The 17,763-nt window shown below is 49.6% G+C and overlaps 1 protein-coding gene across 2 annotated transcripts in view; it reads right to left on the bottom strand.

Annotated features, from left to right (window-relative positions):
* Nucleotides 1–5,115: 5,115 nt before the first annotated feature.
* SLC16A2 (solute carrier family 16 member 2) overlaps nucleotides 5,116–17,763 on the bottom strand; it is a 39,852-nt gene continuing 27,204 nt past the window's right edge. For both annotated transcript variants that reach the window (XM_065078014.1, XM_005512836.4), the window contains 4 exons: nucleotides 14,237–14,699; nucleotides 13,653–13,796; nucleotides 12,914–13,142; nucleotides 5,116–11,609 (listed from right to left, as the gene is read on the bottom strand). In XM_065078014.1, coding sequence (XP_064934086.1) covers nucleotides 11,389–11,609; nucleotides 12,914–13,142; nucleotides 13,653–13,796; nucleotides 14,237–14,699 — 1,057 coding nt within the window. In that variant the 3' untranslated portion in view covers nucleotides 5,116–11,388. The remainder of the gene's footprint in view (nucleotides 11,610–12,913; nucleotides 13,143–13,652; nucleotides 13,797–14,236; nucleotides 14,700–17,763) is intronic.

Genomic DNA, 17,763 nt, shown 5'->3' on the forward strand with positions numbered 1-17,763 from the left:
TGAGGCTGGGCAGAAAGGAAAGAGCTGGCGTGGTACAGAGTTCTCAGAAGAATGTGTTGCTCCTTAGTACGTAAAACTGAAGAAATAAACCTATGTCCTAGACTTGTGTAAATCTGTCAGTGGATAATGTGGGTTACTGAAGGTCTGCAGGTTCTTTCAAGTAGTAGCTGTGAATTTTCCAGGTGTCTGTCAGTACCAGGGCCTGGTGGTCGGTGCTGGCAGGGCTGAGTCTTTCTAGAAATACACTTTGCAGAGTTGAGTGGCTTTCACAGGAAGCTTCTTCCTAAAATCAGTAGCTGATGTACGTGCAAATGCTTGCCTGAGTGGGAAGCTCTCTGTATTACCGACACTTCCCTCACCTCAACTCCATTCCTCGAGCTGCCCGGAGGGGTGTGCTGAAATGGAAACAAAAGCAAGGGTAGGAAGGTGATGTGCCCCATGTTTTGGGTGTCTCGGCAGCAGGTTGATGCTTGGCAGCCCTGTGAGTGATGCTCTTGCTCGGCGAGGAGGAAAGTCATGGAATTCTTCAGGGATGCGCTGAGTCGGGATTCTGCTCTGGCTTCACTGTCCGTGGGCAGAGCTCTTGGGTAAGAGCGGTTTTTTGCCCTCATTCCCAAAAGCTGCTTCTTGAGCTCTGTGTCCAGTCTTGCTCTGCAGGTGTACAGGTCAATCTGAAATTGAGTCTTTAACATACGTGTTAACGTTTATTTTGGTGACTTAATTCACGAAGTGGTTCCCACACTTTGGCACCAGGAGCTCTTTGCCAGATTGCCAACTCCAGCCCTGTAGGAAGCCCTTCGGTTTGGGCAGCCCTGTATTTATTCCTTCAAAGCTGTCGATCAGCCTCCAAATTGCTTAAGGAGTCTAAACCAACCTTGGAGCACGTGTGGCTGACTTCATCCCCGTGTTTGTTTTCTTTAATATATTCGAGGTCTTTGTTCTGGCCTGCAAAACTTTATATAACCTTGTTCCTCCCTCTTGGTGCTTAAACCCTGTAACCTTTTGCACTGTCCTACTCCTCCCTTCGGGGTATGTTTCTGTGGCAGATCCAGACCTTCACAGGGGAATGTGTTTGGCTGCTATGTTAAAAGAAAGGTTGTTTTTGATGAACCTGTCCATCCCAGAGCGATGGGGGTGCAGAAATAACCATGTATTGAGAGGCTTCTTCCCTCCAAAAGGGCTCTGCTGACTGCTTGGTGGTGGGATTGAGTGTTTGGGTACCGAGAGGCAGGGAGAGAAGCACAGGCAGCTCCTGCTTGCTTGACCTTTCTGGCTGTTCTAAGTGTGGTTGAACCTGGTTTGGGGCTTTTAATATGATGAATATAAACTCGGCTCTGTTGTGGCTCCCTAAACCCTTACAATAAAGTTATATAGGGAAAATTAACCCCACTTTTTAGTCTTAAACTGGGGCATTGTCTCTGACACTAATGAGATGCTGACGCTGCATGCTTCAGCTATTCCCCTGAATACATCCCCTGTCAAGCCGAGCATATGAAAATCCAGCTGTCAAGTCCCCTCAGCAGTGATTACTTCATAAAATAGGAGTCATCCCATATTTGCTGAGAGTTCCTTGAGTTTGGGCACCCTACACCCTCAGGGTCCATTTTTCTCAAGGAAAAAGCCCCCGATGCCCTGTGCAGCACCAGATGGGAGCCAGCGGGGCTCCTGCTTGCCAGCAGAGATGATTTTTGTAGATCATTTTTGCACTGGTTGGATTTCTCAGGAGGGATTTGCAGAATGTGATTTCTTCAGGCTGAAAGTTTGAGGCTGATGGGTTATTTTGCTCTGGAGCAACAGCTCTGCCCATTGTGATGGGTCTTGTACAAAATGCCACGAAGCAAAACGCACCCAGCTTGGTTTTTTGGCTTTAATACCTGCTGCAATCTTTCCTTTCACAGCAGTGAAATGGCCCTGACAACACCACCCTGGACAGAAACCCCACATTTTGCCCTTTGTCTGTAAAGCCAGACCTTGCCCACAGGCTGGCTGGTGGTTGTGCGGGTATTGGAGAGCGTGATTGATTTGAAAGCTCTTGAAACAAAGCTATTTCGGGAGCCCATGGGGTTCATCTCCTGAGCCCACAGCCAGGATCTGTGCTGAGACATGGAGGTGGAACTGCTGCTGTGAGCATCACTCGCTGCCAGCCCAGGGGAAGGCAGCGCCAGGCGGGTGAAAGGCAGGAAAATACGCAGTGGAAGAAATAGTTTAATCTCTTTATTTAGCGCTGACTTCTAAATACACGAAATAAATCCTAGATAAACTTGGAAATGACTCGGCCTTTGCTACTGGCACCTTTGGAGTGATCTTGCTTTAGTTTGTCAAGATGGATCTAAAGAAACTGAAATACTTGTGAGGGCGGAAAAGCTGGGAACTGCCCTGAAAGATGATTGCTGTCGGCTGGCGTCAGCAGTGCCGCTCGTCCATCTTCCCTGGGGAAGGAGAGGAGGTGGGAGATGATGGAAAGGGATGAAGGACAAAGGAGGGGAAGGGAAACAGGAGGTGAGTTAAACTGAAGGAAAACTAAGGAGGGGTAAAAAATTAAAAGGCTTTTGAACTGTGCTCATCTGAGTGGGACTGGTAAAACATCAACACAGGTGGAAGAAGAATATGGGTGGGAGCAAAACCATGGAGATCCTCAGAGTGGCTGCGAGGACACAGAGCAGGTCCAGAAGAAGAGACCTGGGGACCGTGGTCTGGGGGCCGAGCGGCAGGAGAGCAGGTGCTGCTGGGGACATGTGGCCTCGGCCATGTGCACCGGGGCTGGCCCAGCCTGAACGATGCTCCAGATGAGATCACAACAGCTTCCTAACGGTAAAATCCCGATCCTGGGCAGACCAGGTGTGTGCCAGAACAATAGCTGGAGCCTGCGAGGCGTGGGACCCCACTTGCACCCCACCCCGCAGCCGTGAGAGGGGCTATTTAGAGTCTTTGAATCATTGAATTGTTTCGGTTGGAAAAGACCTTTAAGATCATCGAGTCTAACCGTTAACTTGGCACTACGAAGTCCACCTCTAACCCATGTCCCTAAGAACCTCATCTATGTGTCTGTTAAACCAGCCCCTCCAGGGATGGTGACTCCACCACTGCCCGTATCCAACCTAAACATCCTCTGGTGCAACTTGGGGCCATTTCCTCTCATCCTGTCAGTTGTTACCTGGGAGAAGAGACCAACACCCTCCTCCCCATTTCAACCTCCTTTCAGGCAGTTCAGAGATCAGAAGGTCTCCCCCAGCTCCTGTTCTCCAGGCTGAACCCTCCAGATCCCTCACTTGCGCTGTTTACACAACCTGCTGAAAAAGCCCCTGAATGCTGCTTGTGTTTCCAGCGTGGGATGGAGCGGGGCTACAGGTGTTTGGGAGGGACTTGTTTGATGTAGCTCTCGTGCCAAAAAAAAAAGATAACAAAAGCATCCCCTGAAGCCTCGGCCGGGATAAAGCACGTACAAGCAAACAGGTCCAAAAGCAATCGGTGCTTCTTGCAGCCCATGGTGTTGCTGCGTCCCCGCCCTGGTGGGGTGGGCTCAGGCTCAGCCTGTGCGGGGATTCAGCATCAGCTTTGGTGTCAGCCGGTCCCTGGCTCTGGGACCATGGGGAGCCTGGTCTCTCCTCTCCCTCCCAGCCACACACATCTTGCTCTGCTTTTCCCTTCTCCTCATTCTTTCCCCCACCCTTGCACTATGTTTGCCTCAGATCTAAGCATATCTATATATATGTGGCACCCGCTCTTGGGCAGAGAGCAAAGCCCCGCAGCTCTGCCGAGCTGGGTACGGCTGGACAGCCTGGGGCTGGGATCTTTCCCAAATTATTGCTTCAAATAACCAAAGCAACAGTTCTAGGAAATAGTTGCATTTAGAGGCAAAGATGATTAAAAAAAGAAGCTTCTGCCACTCATCAGCGCATCCTTCAAGTCCTTCAAAGGCATTTGCAGATGGAGTTGTATTGGCTTTTTGTGTGGTGGTGGTGGTGGCGTGGGTTTTTTTTTTAAGCATTACAATATTGAAGTCCTGCAAAAAGAAAACAGATGGAGAAGACAATGAAAGAAAACAAGCCCAGCCCAGAGCCCCCAGGGAGGGGAGCGAAGGAGCGGCTGGGCACAGCCTCCAAATGCCCATTAACCACTTGCAGGGGGTCGGCCTCACCCAATGGCAGCGTGTACACATATTATATATTTAAATATATATATATATATATATGTATATAAAACCCCCCTCAATATAACTATAGATATCATATATGTCATTCATATCTATATGTCTAAAACATATATGTAATTTGTAAGTATTTAATATAAAACATAGAAAGGCAGAGGAAGCTGGGTCTCTTTGGTTTGGAGAAGTGGAGACTGAGGGGTGACCTCATTAATGTTTACAGATATATAAAGGGTGAGTGTCAGGAGGATGGAGCCAGGCTCTTCTCGGTGACAACCAATGATAGGACAAGGGGCAATGGGTACAAACTGGAACACAGGAGGTTCCACTTAAATATGAGAAGAAACTTGTTCCTGGTGAGGGTGGCAGAGCCTGGCCCAGGCTGCCCAGGGAGGTTGTGGAGTCTCCTTCTGTGCAGACATTCCAACCCGCCTGGACACCTTCCTGTGTAACCTCATCTGGGTGTTCCTGCTCCATGGGGGGATTGCACTGGATGAGCTTTCCAGGTCCCTTCCAACCCCCGACATTCTGGGATTCTGCGAAATATAAAACATTGACCTGTGGTTCGTAATATATATAACATACATGTAAATTTTGCACTATGTAAGTGCAAATGTAAGCTATTATACATAATCAGCCTTTTAAATGCACAATATTTCAGTTTTAATGTATGATTAGAGATATGAATATTTAACAATTATGTTACAGTAATGAAAATATTCTTTTGTTGTCGTTTGTTTTCGTCTTTTCTTGTTTGCAGCCTTTATATTGAAAAACTCAGGGTTTTGCTCTGATCCAGAATACTTTTTCCCCATTTTTTCATGTAGAAACCCACTTATCGAGATATGTATATGTATATACCACCTCTTAGCTCAGCTGTGGGGGGGTTTTGTTTCCCTGCGCAAGAGCCCCCGGGAGCAAAGATGATGGCAACCTCCAGCCCGCCAAAGACACAGGCACGGACCCCCTTTTCTTTTTAAACTGGTTTTATTCTACACAATTTTTTTAAACAACATTCATTAAACAGTAATTACAAAAATGGGCTAGTATGGGATAGGTTTGTTTTCTTTCGTTTTGTTTTGTATGCCAACAATCAGAAATTCACATTTTGAAAGGACAGTCATACTTTTAAGACACACATTCAAATACTTTACTTCCAGATACAAAATCTGAAGGGAATATAAATTGCTTACAAGGAGCAGATGCAAAAAAAAATTAAAAATGGAATAATTTTAGACTTTGGGGCCTGACTTCTACACTGAATTAAGTGGCTGCTTTCAGGCTGCTGGTTTTGGAGCTCCAGGCCCCTGGTAATAATAATGGTTGCAGAGCTACTAACAGTACCTGCAGCCTTTTAGTGTCTTTGCAGGGGCTACAGACACCCAGAGGGTGAGCGTTACCAGCACATTGGCAGGGCAAAGCAATGCATCCCACCCCAAAAACCTGCTGTTTCCATCAGCGATGGAGCTGATGCTGGCCCAGGGCTGGAGCACAGCATCGGGATCCACGGACTGGGGGTGATGGCAGCAGGTTTGGAGGTCCCATTTTAAAAACAAGCTGTCACATGAATTATCCAAGCTGGCCAAAATTCTAGCCTCCACCCTGGTGCTCTTATGTGGAGTTGGCTCCAAAATCCACCTATCTGAAAGCAAATATTTGGCTTTGTCCTGCTGCATTTCAGGGCAGGGGAGGGAGAACAGAGTAATTTCCTAACTCCCCTCAGCTCCCCCAAAAAAGTCTTGTCTCCTGCTTTAATGGGTTCAAATGGCTGAAACAGGATATGCTGGGAAAGCTCAGGCCTCGAGAAGTTGCATCCTTTCCCGAAATAATTGGATTGAATGCACTTGGCGGCCAAAAACCCAACTGCATTCAGGCAATCTGGCCATCGCTGACCAGAGCATCAATGCTATGCAAAAACTTGCTCCAGTAAACAACTCATCTTACATGCCATGGTTAAGAATGTACAAAAAAAAAAAAAAGCTTCATTCCTTAGTAAAATAGACTTGCCTCTAATCCTATGGTTAAGAGCTACGCTTGTCTTGCTGGTTGGACGTGATGTAGGGTGAGCACTGGGAAGTATGTTACAGAAACAGGAGAAGCTTTGGAGGTACAGAACCTCCTTCCAAAGCCGTGTTCTGCAGAAAACAGGAGGGACCGTGTGTCTTTCCTGGCTCGGCTCTGCCGGTGTTTTGTCCCCGCAGTGGCACAGCGGTGGTGGAGAGAGGAGACATGGGGGCACCGCAGCGCCTGTCCTTGGTGGGAGTACTAAGGGCATTGCAATGTTTGCAAAAATAAAGCGACAAAACACCCCCGAAAGGGGTTGTGCAGGATGAGCCTGCCAAAGCCCAGTGATAATCTCGCTGTCACCAGAACTAAAGTCCACGGAGCCACCGTGCCAAGCTGATAAAGCACCCGGAGTGATGCTCACCCCTTGAACACATGGAAGGTCACCCCTGCAGCCACCCTCAGCCACCAAACCCACTCAGAGCTGCGCAGGGATGGCAGCTCCATCCATCCCACCTCTGCTTTCCTTCTGAGGAAAAGGAAGGGATACAGCTTTATTTTGGTTTGCTTTGCCAGTGGGGCCCCTCCACACTGCCAGGTCCATCCCTGCCTGACGTTATTCAGAGGATGTTGGAGGGGTATTTAAGGAGCACTTGTCAATGATGTCACTCTCCCCAAAGGTTACAAGGGCGGCTGACATTTAAACAAAAGTGCCCAAAAGAGCTGCCCAACTGTGGGTTTTTGCGGCAGAAAGCAGCAGCTCCGGTGGCGGGAGGCGCTGCTAGGCTTGGCAAAGGAACCAGGGCTTTCAGAGCCATTCCAGTTTCCTGCTTCCAGCTGGATAAGGAGAAGCAAACTCTGCCAGTGTGAAAATTATTGAAGCTAAAATAACCAAGGTAACTCCCAAACAAAACTCTGTTGGGTACAGAGGCACGTGAAAGCCAGGTAGTGGTTTGCAGTGAAGGATGGAGGGATGGCAAGGGTCTCAGCTGGATCTGCCCCGTTCTGCATCCAGAGGATTTGGTCCAAGTTCACCTTTATGCAGGGTGTTACATCTGTATGGCCACATACAGGTGCAAATGTCAAGCAGGCTTAAAATCCACCCCAAGCCTCCTGAGATGCTGAACCAGAGTGATGTGAGCAAGCGCAGGTGAGATCCTCAGCACCGAATCAGGCTGCCCAGAGCAAACCGCTCTTAGCACCAACGTACCAACGCCAAAAGAGCCCCTCGAGCGCTGTGCGAAATGCTCCTGCAGCACTGTCATGCACGGAAGGACGGGAATGTCCTTGCCCAGCTGCAGCCCAGAGGGTTATGAAGCTCCTCGACTGCCGGTGTGGCCAAACTGGCAGCCCCAAGCCACCATGATGGTGGGAGGCAGAACCAAAAACATCTTGAAACAAGGGGTCTCCAAGCCCCACAGTACCACAGCAGACCTGCAACAGCCCTCAAGCTTTGATGGCAATTATGATGTAGCCTTCCCACAGCAGGGAAATGTTAGGAAACCTCAAGCCCAGCCAGTGAATAGCCAGAATTTGTTAATTTAAGCTATGTGACTTTAAGCTATATTCCCCTGGTTGTAGGACCTCAGGGCAGGGCACAATGCAATGTAACAGCTCTCGGAGATGGATCCAGCTTTGTTTCATAACTTGAAGAAGCTCTAAGCCGAGAATCACGGCACTTCCCCAGGCAGGTCCCGCAGCCGCTGCCCCACCAGCCTTCCCAGCGCTGGGGCAGCCCCCAAAGGCTGAGAGCACAGCCAGCCCCTCAGCTCGGCTGTCCTGCTCCATCCCTCAGCCAGAGTGAGAGGAGTTAAACCCGACGCCTCACTCTGCAGCAGTAAAAAAAAAGAAGAAAAGACAACAACTTGGTTTTGAACACCCTCAAGCTAGGGATTCAGAAGGCAGCCCCAGCCAAGCCCCGAGCCGGGCACTGCTGAGACACGTCCTGTGCTTGCTGTGCACTTACACCAAGCTACGCGCGTGCCCGCAGCTCTCCAAACACTGCAGGCACAGAGTGAAGCTGATCCCTCCCCGCTGCCTTCCACCCCCTTCCCACCAAGGGACTCGACCCATCCTTGTACCCTCACTGGCTCCCAAAAATGGCGGAGCCTGGAGTGTCCGGCTCCACCTTCCCCTCCCAGAGCAAGGGAGCAGGGGAGGAATCACAGCCCGGCACTCACAGGAGATGGAGAAGTTTGTTGTTTTTACTCAGAAAACTGAGTAAAAGGTAGTTTTTACCATGAATGCTGCTTCCCATTCAGCCCTCGCCCGCCCAGAGGAGGACGTGGATGTGCTGGGCCGGGATGTGGAGAAACAGATGTTTTAGTATGAATCTTTTTGCACCGGGTAGGGACATATTTGGCTTCACAGCACCAGACTATAACAGGGTAAAAGGATGTTTCAGGGAACAATACAATTTCTCCCTGCTCATAGATTCTCAGATTGCCACAATCCATCCTCTCACATGCCACAAGTCTGCAAAAAATTCTTGCAAGCAGCCCAATAATCAAGGACAAATTAAACACACAGCAGCACCATTTAGCTGATAAACAAACCCCAAAATGCTTCCCTTTATGTTGACAGACTCCAACCTTTGCCCTTCCCGTTCCCATCTGTGTTTGCAGACAGGTGAACCTTTCATTGCTGTTACTCAAACATTCTTTCCCCACTGCAGAATTCGTCCTTGTCCTGACCAGGAGCAGGATCTAAACCAGACAAAGATGCTGAGGGTGAGTTTGGGAGGCTGGTACCAGGTGGATGAGGGGTGGATTCTTTCAACCAAACTTGGGTGGCCCATGAATGCACCTCATCACTCAAAATCTAGAGAGTAGAAAGTCATGGGCAAAGACCCAAATTTAGGGGGGATGACCATGGGTACCACCATCCCTCCTGGGATGAGAACTGTCTCCTGCTGACACAGAGCTGACACAGATGCCACTGCAGCGTTAAGCACCGAATGCAGACTCCTCCCAGGGCAATGACCTCTGCAGGCAGGCAGAGCATTTAAGGCAAGAGGAAATCTGTAGAAATGTGGGTTTTGAACCATAAATTGCCTTATGAGCCAGGGAGGTTTTACCGCAACGAAGTCTCATACAAAGCTGGGAGCAGCCGCTCACTCAGGCCAGCTGTGGGTTTGAGGCAGCTCTGCTCATCCTCTTGTCTATCTGAAGAAACTACTTCTTGATTTTGAATCCCTCATAAGCTCTTTTTCAGGGGGCATTAAGATCAAAAAACATTATTTAAAGAACTTAATCAAACTCCAATATGAAAGAAAGCCTCAAAACTCATGAAAGGAGTTACAATACAACCTATTTCTTTCCTTCAGCTGTCAGACGGCTTTGAAGATGCCCCACTGCCAATGCTCCCACCTGAAAAGCATCACTTCACTTTAATGCCCTGCCCTAGGCTAAGCCCGGCAGATTCCACCGGCACTGGAGCAAAGGCACGGTGGTTCGGCTCCCCGCAATGCACGGGTATCTGCATGTCCTGCCTTCCAGGGCAGCTCCTGCTGCCGCCCGTGGCTTCTTAAACCAAGCAACGGGCCAGCAGAGCCACAGCAGATGATGCAATACAGGCAATGAGGGGTAACACCAGTCATAGAAAAGAGTATCGAAGAAAGAGACAAATGAACATCGCGTTTTACAGTCATAAACAGACATGTCACAACACACCGATTAGTTTTCCAGCTTGTAAGGGGAGAGAAGGGCCACAAGACCACAAGACCTTATAATGCATTAGCCAATGCGGATTAAAAACAGGGCCAGAGGGGCATGCAGGATCCTGAGCCTATATACAAAGGTCCCACTGCTGACTGCGGGACGGGGGGTGTCCACTGAAACCAAGTTTCCACAGCAAAGACTTGTCTTGGTTTTACGAACCCCCGCACTCGCCTGGGGACCGAGGGATGGCACATGTTCCTGTTCGGGCTTCTCACTTTTTAATGGCAGGTGAATAAAATTAAAATCCAGGATAAATGCAACCAGGATAAACGCAAGCTTTGTTTCTTTCTCTCTTCTGAGTTATTATTCCCAGGAAAAGGTACCCTGGTCCCTCATTCACACAGGGACTCACTGGGGTAGAAGCTCTGTGCCACACTCATTAGCGATACTTGGAGATAACGAATTTCTGCACAGGGCTGAGCCCTGCCTTTGCTTGGCGTGGTGGGTACCATGGGCTGTGCTATTTTCTTGAACTCTCTCCCCTTGGGGACAGCACTGACCCTGCACCGGCTCTGCACCGCAGCGCACAGGCTGCAAGTTAAATGCTGTCAGGGCTTTTATACCCTTTGGAAACACCAGGCTGACTTGTGGTTATTGCTGCATAATACACAACCGGCCCCAAAACATCACAGCGGTACCCTGTGCCCCAAGCCAGCTGCCTCCCAGCACCATACATGGGGCTCTGTCTCGACCCGTGTGCCTTGATGCCTCTGAAATCCTATCTCAGCATCTTGCAGAGCCAGCTTCCCCGCTCTTTTGCACATTAAAAGCCCCATCGTTAGTCACTGGGTGAGAAAACGAAGGTGGAAAGTGGCTGAGGGACCTGCTGCTCTTGTCCCTGCGTTTTTAAGGCATATTTCACAAGAGGAGGATGCTCCTGTGAGGCTCCATCCAAGGAGGGCAGCAGGACCAGAGCAGGACAAGCTCCCCATCGCCCCCACTGCAGCTCCCTGGGTGCACAGGAGAGCAGTGGCAAAGGAGAGAAGATTAATGCAGGACTCGGTGACCATGTATTTGGTCTGTGCATCAGACTAAAGCAGTGTTTCCTCCTTCACATCTGCTGGCTCCAAAACAGCCTCTGGTGCTGGACAAGGAGGGGGCTGCCTCACTTGGACGTGACACCGGAGGAGAAGGTTGGACAGCTGCAAGGTTCAACATACTCCATCCTTGGCCTGCTTTAAAAAGGCATTTATTAACTGTAAACTTCTGTTGTGACGTATAGAAAACTGGAGAGAGGAGCGGGAGATGGATCAAGTTTAAATCCTGGTGAGAGTTTTCCTTAGAAAAATGGTTAGAGGAAAAAAAAGGTGGCTTTGAAGTCAAACCTGTCCTGAAAGAGAGAATTTCTGCTAGTTAAAAGCCTTTAACTAGAAGAACTTTTTTGTGTTTCTTCCTTTACAAACATAGTGCATTTGTAATTATTGAGAATTACGGTCTGTCTAGAAAAAGACCTGTGCTTGGGCTACGGAGAGGCTGCTGGTGGCGACAGCGAGTGTCGGTGAGCGGAGATGTCACTTGTCACATGTGCGCTTCGGAGGCAGGACAGCCCGGCAGCAGCTCCCCGTTCACCGTGGTCTCTGAGACCAGCATCTTGTCTTTGCCGGAATCCGGACGCTGCTTCTTCAGCATCCTCTGATGCACCAGTGGGACGACAGAGAGCACCAAGCTGCCGATGATGGGGGGGACTCCGGCAAAATAAAAGGCTGCATCATAATTCCCAAAATAATCATTGAGGTATCCTGAAAAAGAAGAACAATGGTGGTTATAGTCACGTCAGTCTAATACCGAGTTGTCTTCTCCCTCGAGTGAGAGCTGCAGCTTGCTTCAACCACCAGATCTGGGGAGATTTGGGTTTTTAAAACAATCCTTTTTTCCATTGCATTCCTCGGAGTTTTTACAGCCTGGATGTGCACAGCCGAGAAGCAAAGCCTCAGCCATCCTTCCTATTTAACCAGAACAGGAAACAATCAGGCACATCTCAAACAACCCCAAATGCAAGCTGAGACAATATTCAATGACCTGACATTTCAGGTGGCTCTTCCTAATGCCTTGCTGGCCAGGACGTAATAGGAAAAGCAGGCAGGGGCTGTTCCTCTGCAGATTGCCACCATCTGGAAGTTCTGCTTTGCTTACGGGTATTTTATCTATCTGGGGATGTCAGAGGAAACATACATTCTGCCAGTTATAAACAATAACTGATCCCTTGAAAACCAATTCGCTTCTGCACGTGTTAGTTCAGCAAGTTCTGACACAGCCAGGCACCCGCAGAGAATAACGCACTACCATTCCTTGGTGCTGGAAAACCCCGCTGAGTTTTCCCCTGTGTAGACGCTTGCCTGGGGATTATGTCCATGAAACAATACCCTTCACCCAGCCCTGCACCGGTGAGCCCGACCCAGCAGGTCCTGCAGCAGCACCTGAACAGCGAAATGTCTGCAACCCCCACGCTCCTTCACAAAGGCATTAAACTGAATTTTGCTGCCAGAAGCAGAAAGATCAGAGGTGCTTATGCAGCTTTAGCTTAGCGATTGCTGTTGCAGACATTCTTCTGCTCAAGGGCCAGCTTTGGCAAAGGGCTCGCTGTTAAGGATGTTGTGGTTATGACTATGCTTAAACACATACCGAAGTTTTGGGAAGACAGAGGCTCAGGTGTCTCCATCTCTACCTTTGACTCAACAATCCAGGGGCTGAACTTACCAGTTGGCAATTAGTCTCTAGGTATCTAAAAGGACTTCTAGAAAACCAATATTTGCCAATTTTTAGCTCAGCTTCAAGCAGAAACCAGTTAATGTGATCTTGGGTCACTCTAACTGTTCCCCTACTGGCCACTTTTCTTCAGTTCAGGAGAAAGGCCCTGAGATGCTACAGGAAGTAGCATGGAGTGTTGCTACATCTGTACTTCAACATCGATGTGACAATAAGCCAGAAAATTCCAAACCATATGCCTGCTCTCATGCCAAAATATAACCACAGGTGAAAGCCGTTACAGGCATCTCCTCCCTCCCAAGCACTGGGCCAGGTCCATCACCAGGGCGCTACCAACCTGCTATTGGTGTACCCGCCGTCATGGGCACGGCCATCAGCCCCATGAGGTACCCTATGGCCTGGGACGCCTGCATGGGCCCCACCAGCTCAAAGGCGATGGGGGCCATGATGGTGGTGAAGAAGCCGTCGCAAAGGCCGAGGAAGAGGCAGATGACAATGACGCCCTCGAACCCTCGGCACTGGGGGATCATCATGCACAGGATGCCCAACAGCAAGAAGGACACAACCTGGGAGGAGACAAAAGTAGGCATGTCATTGAGGTGTGGGATGAGTGGGGATGAGCAGCAGAAAGGGTCACGAAGAGGATGCGGAACAGGCCAACGATATCATCCCTCCCTCTGGACCCAGTAATGTCATCCATCCTCTGCTCTCATCTCGGAGAGGTCCTTAAGCATAACCTTTCAAGAAGCTTTAGGAAGGATTATCTGAAGGATTAGCTGCTGGATTTCAGCAGTTTTTCAGTGAGCGGGTGTCCAGCAGTCTGGGAAGAGCTGGGATCACAGAATTTGATTGCTGAATGGACACCAAGACCTCAGAGGTTGAGTGTGTAACTTCTCTGTACACTTTTCTATAATAATTTTTCCACCCTAACAGCAGACACGGGTGTTAGGTAATGGTTGGTAAAGGATTTGCAATCTGTGGTTGACAGTTATTAAGCTGTGTCAATACTGATGTAGAGATGCTGTCTCCTGAACCACAGTGGTCAACAGCTACTCAGAGGCGTAGACACAATGTACCTGCAGGTAAATCTTCTTCAGCCCAGGAATGCAGTCGCCAATGCGGCCTGAAATCAAGCGCCCCAGACCTGACGTGGCTCCAATGCAAACCAGGAGGATCCAGTCCTTTTTGGTTTCTTGGAATCGCTTCTCCACGTATTTTACCTAGGATAGAGGGAAGGATGCAAGGACATGAATCCTCAGTAAGTTAAGCCCTAAAAGGGACAAGGCTTCCCACAGAGGACTCATGGCTTTGCAGGTGGTTGTGTGACCCTCATGTCCGCGCTATGGTGACCTGCACACACCACTTGTCTCCACCCCAAACCAAACAGCTCCCTCCTCTCCTGCTACCAATGCCTGTCCTGGGGAGCTGTGGAAAGCCATGGCTCTACCCACCCTGGCACAGGGGACACATAGCAGCATTAAAAAGCTGTCTCCTTCCATCACTATTCCTGTTTAGAGGACGTGCCTGCGGCAGTTTCTTAGCTTTAAGGTTTTTGGTGGCTCTGTTCCCAACTAGCCACCTCCACCACTTGCATGGAGGAACCCTTTCACTGCAGGCAAAGGCACCTCCCTCCCCTTCCAGTCCAAGCCAAGGTTCTCACCAGGTTCATGAAAGGTACGAGATATCCCAGGACAGCTGTAGCAATCCCAAAGGCCCAAATCCGATAGGTCTTTCTCCGGAAAATCCTCAAGTTGAAATACTTGCGCGTCTGGGACCAGCACTGCTGCCGCACACTCCGGCTGCCCAGCTTGTCCTGCCCTCCGTGCTGAGAGTCACAAGAAGGCGGCAAGATGGGCCGATAGGTCAAGGACAAGAATATCTGGATGAACATTAAGGCACTGAGTACTTGAAAAGTATGTGCCAGCCCAATGGCCTTTCCGACCATCTTCAGGAAGAAGGGGAGCGGCATGGAGATGAGGCAGCTGCTGCCGGACACAATGCCGTTGGCCAAGCCAAGGCGGCGCTTGAAGTAGTGACCAAGGATGACCAGCGAGGGCTGGAAAGCGAAGGAACTGCCACAGCCAAAGAGGATCCCGTACGTGAAATAACGAACTTCCAGAGACCTAGTGGAAAACAAAAAAACCCAAACATCGAGATGGTTATGTTATGCAGAAGTAAGGAAGCCTTCTCTACCGTGGTTCTGCAAAACCTGGAGCCAAGACGCAGGTCTCACACACCACAGGTGCTACACAGACAGTCTGACCTCAAGATGCTTATTCACTAGCCAAAGTAAGGATTATCCTCAGTTCACAGCTGACATGTTAAGTCTTCAAGAAAATGGAGTCTAGCTGGGGAGCTCTTTCTACAAAGAAGAGACGGCAGTAGCCAACCTGTCCTCCTTGGGAAGTTGACCGAACTTGAACATTTTTTAAATTACAGCAAGCAAGATTTTCTAAGGTAGGCAGGGTGGGTTATTTTTAGCTAGAAATCAATTTTTTTCCACTGAAAGGACTAATTGAAAACATTCTGCACCCAGTGTTTGAAAGCAGAAGGCACCAGCCCCACTAGTTATTAGGCACTTAGGAAGGGAACATTGCATTTCTGCTCAGGCTCCAGGCTGGTTAATTAAGTTCTTCTTTAAGCTCTTCTGGGAGCTTCAATTAGACGGTTAATAGGTCTCATTTGTACCTTACATTGGTGGCTGCACTTGATGAGAGAATGAAGTGGCTGTTCTACAGAACAGGTGGAAAGTCCTGAGAGCCTTTGGCAGGAGCCGTTTCCCAGTTGCCAGTCCGGTTTTCCCAGCAGGAGCAGCTGAGAAAGGAGCCTAAAGTTAGGCGGTGCCAATAACCCGTTGTGTTTCTCTCCAGATGAAGGATTTTTCCTTCATTCCAGTGCAATACATTCAGCTGCAAAAGTCTGCACACGAAATACTGCATGGGATGAGAGCGTGATGTAAAAGTTTGGGCAGCTCATGGGGCAGAGATGTTGCACAAACAGGATCTTTACTCCAACACTCAGAACGATTTGTGTGAAATACTGAGTGCTGCTCCTGTAGCAAGTGAGAAGACGGCAGCCCAGATCTAACAGAGCACTTTGAAGTTGAGAAGACGTTTACAAGCACATAATTTCTTCCATTACACGCTCTTCTCTTTAGCTAGCCAAGCAGAAAGCACAACATGCTTGCTGTATCCAACAGCTCCAAGACAAATGACTGTCATGAAAGGCAATTTCCAGCTCCTCCAGAAAGAAGCCACATCAGAACAGCCCTCCATGGGAGCCCGGCAAGCAGCTGGGCTACACAGGCTGTCTCCGACCTCCCACGCACCAGCCTCGGCCATCTCAGCTGGGTCACACCAGCTTTGGTGCTGCTAAGCTGACATGTTGGATAAGTGGAGACAAATGCCAAGGTTTCCATCTGCTCCTCATGGATGCTAAGACACCCCCATATGAGCGTAGCAAAGCAGGGGCTCCTTTCAGCCTTTCTTCTTAGCCAGGATTTCCCACCCTGATTGCTGGGAATCAGCCAGCTGCTCTCCGGCAGGAAGGGCGGCATTGTCTCCCTTGGATAATGAGATCTCCCACGGATAATGACATCTCCTGGGACAAGGAGGTGTCCCTCACAGCCTCTCACAGGAATGGCCCTAGTTCAGCTCTGCTGGGGGAGGTTTGAGGTATTTCTCTTTGTGGGAGAAATGGAGCAGAAACTGAAGTGGGGAAGGAGAGGCAGATGAAAAGGGACCAAAACCCCCACCACAAAACACTTAACAGTGAGGAAGAGCAGGGCTGGGAGGGCACTGGTGGGCATATGAAGACAGCCCTGCTGAACTGGCTACCGTCTCCCATTCCTCATGCTGAAACATTCCCCCTTAAAACTGGAGGGATGATGAAGTCTGAACACAACTGAGATTTCTCTCTTTTTGAGGGTGCAAAAGTTCTGCAGCGGCTTGAGCTGCTGAGGAGTACAGGAGACATGCCAGTGCAAGGCAGCAAAGTGAGGAAAAGCTTTGCCTCAGCCCCACCCAGAAAACTTCAGCTTTCCTCAGAGCTCTGCTTTTCAGCATATCAAGTTTATTTAGTGGTTTTCGTACAAAACTCCAAATATTTTGAGAGTAGGAGGCAACTGAGCACGAGCTGGGCGCTGGGGTCATGCCGTGCAAGCTCAGTGGGTTTTTGGATCAGCTTGGTGTGGTACTGGCAACCGCGGCTCCTCTGTTTGGACAAAGCAAGCCCATTTTAGAGAAACCAGTAGATAAAGGGTTGCTAAGCCTTGATCCAGCCCTGCCTAAGCCCACCAGACCAAGGCTGCATTTCCCTTTACAGCAGCAGCTGATGAACAGCAGCTCCCTTTGCAGTGGAGCTGGGTGGCTTATCTCCAGCTGCAGGGAGCCGGCAAAGGGGAGCAAAACCAAAACCAAACCCAAAAACCCAACCCCTTCTCCATTGTTCTGGGTGAGAGAAGCCGCTAGCTCTGAATTTCGGGACATCCAGATGGATCACTGCCAAATCCCACAGCCCTGCTGCTCTTCCCCGAGCCGGGCTGTGCCGAAGGCAGCAGCGTCCCTCGCCATGGTCCAGCTGCAAAGGGGCTCCTTTCTGCCTTACAAGGAGCCAAAGGAATGTGAACCGAGAGCGAGGAGGCAGGAAATGGGGATTGCAGCTCTCGAGCTCTCCTGGAAATAATATTCTTCTCTGCCTGTTTGATTTTTATTATTTTTTTAAGCCCAACACAACAAGCCACTGGCAGCGATGTGTCTTTGCATGAGCATTTTACAATGGTGGGGGGAAAGTCCAAACTTTGTTGATTAGAAGGAAAGCAAAACTACGTGGAAAGTGCCTGTGATCTACTCTGCCAGGAGCACAGGCACACCTTCCCTCAGGACTCACTGTACTTTCTCCGATTACTGTTATCTTGTGAAATACAAAGGGGTAGCACCTGCGAAGGAAGTCTCAGAGGGTGCTTTCTTGCTGCTGCTGCCAGAGATGTTTTAGCATCCCAAGTCCCCCAGCTGCAATTGGTCCCTGGGGCTTTGCAAGGAGGCTCAGAAGCTGCCCCCACTCCAGGTGGTGAAGGGGTCCCATAGCTGGGGACTCAGTGACCCATCACACAGCATTATCCACAGAGAACCGGGGTTGGGCAAGAACGAGGGAATCATTGACCAGGGTAAGAGGGAGCTGGCGTCCCGC

Source organism: Columba livia, chromosome 12 (genome assembly GCF_036013475.1).
Source record: "Columba livia isolate bColLiv1 breed racing homer chromosome 12, bColLiv1.pat.W.v2, whole genome shotgun sequence".
Classification (NCBI taxonomy): Eukaryota; Metazoa; Chordata; class Aves; order Columbiformes; family Columbidae; genus Columba; species Columba livia.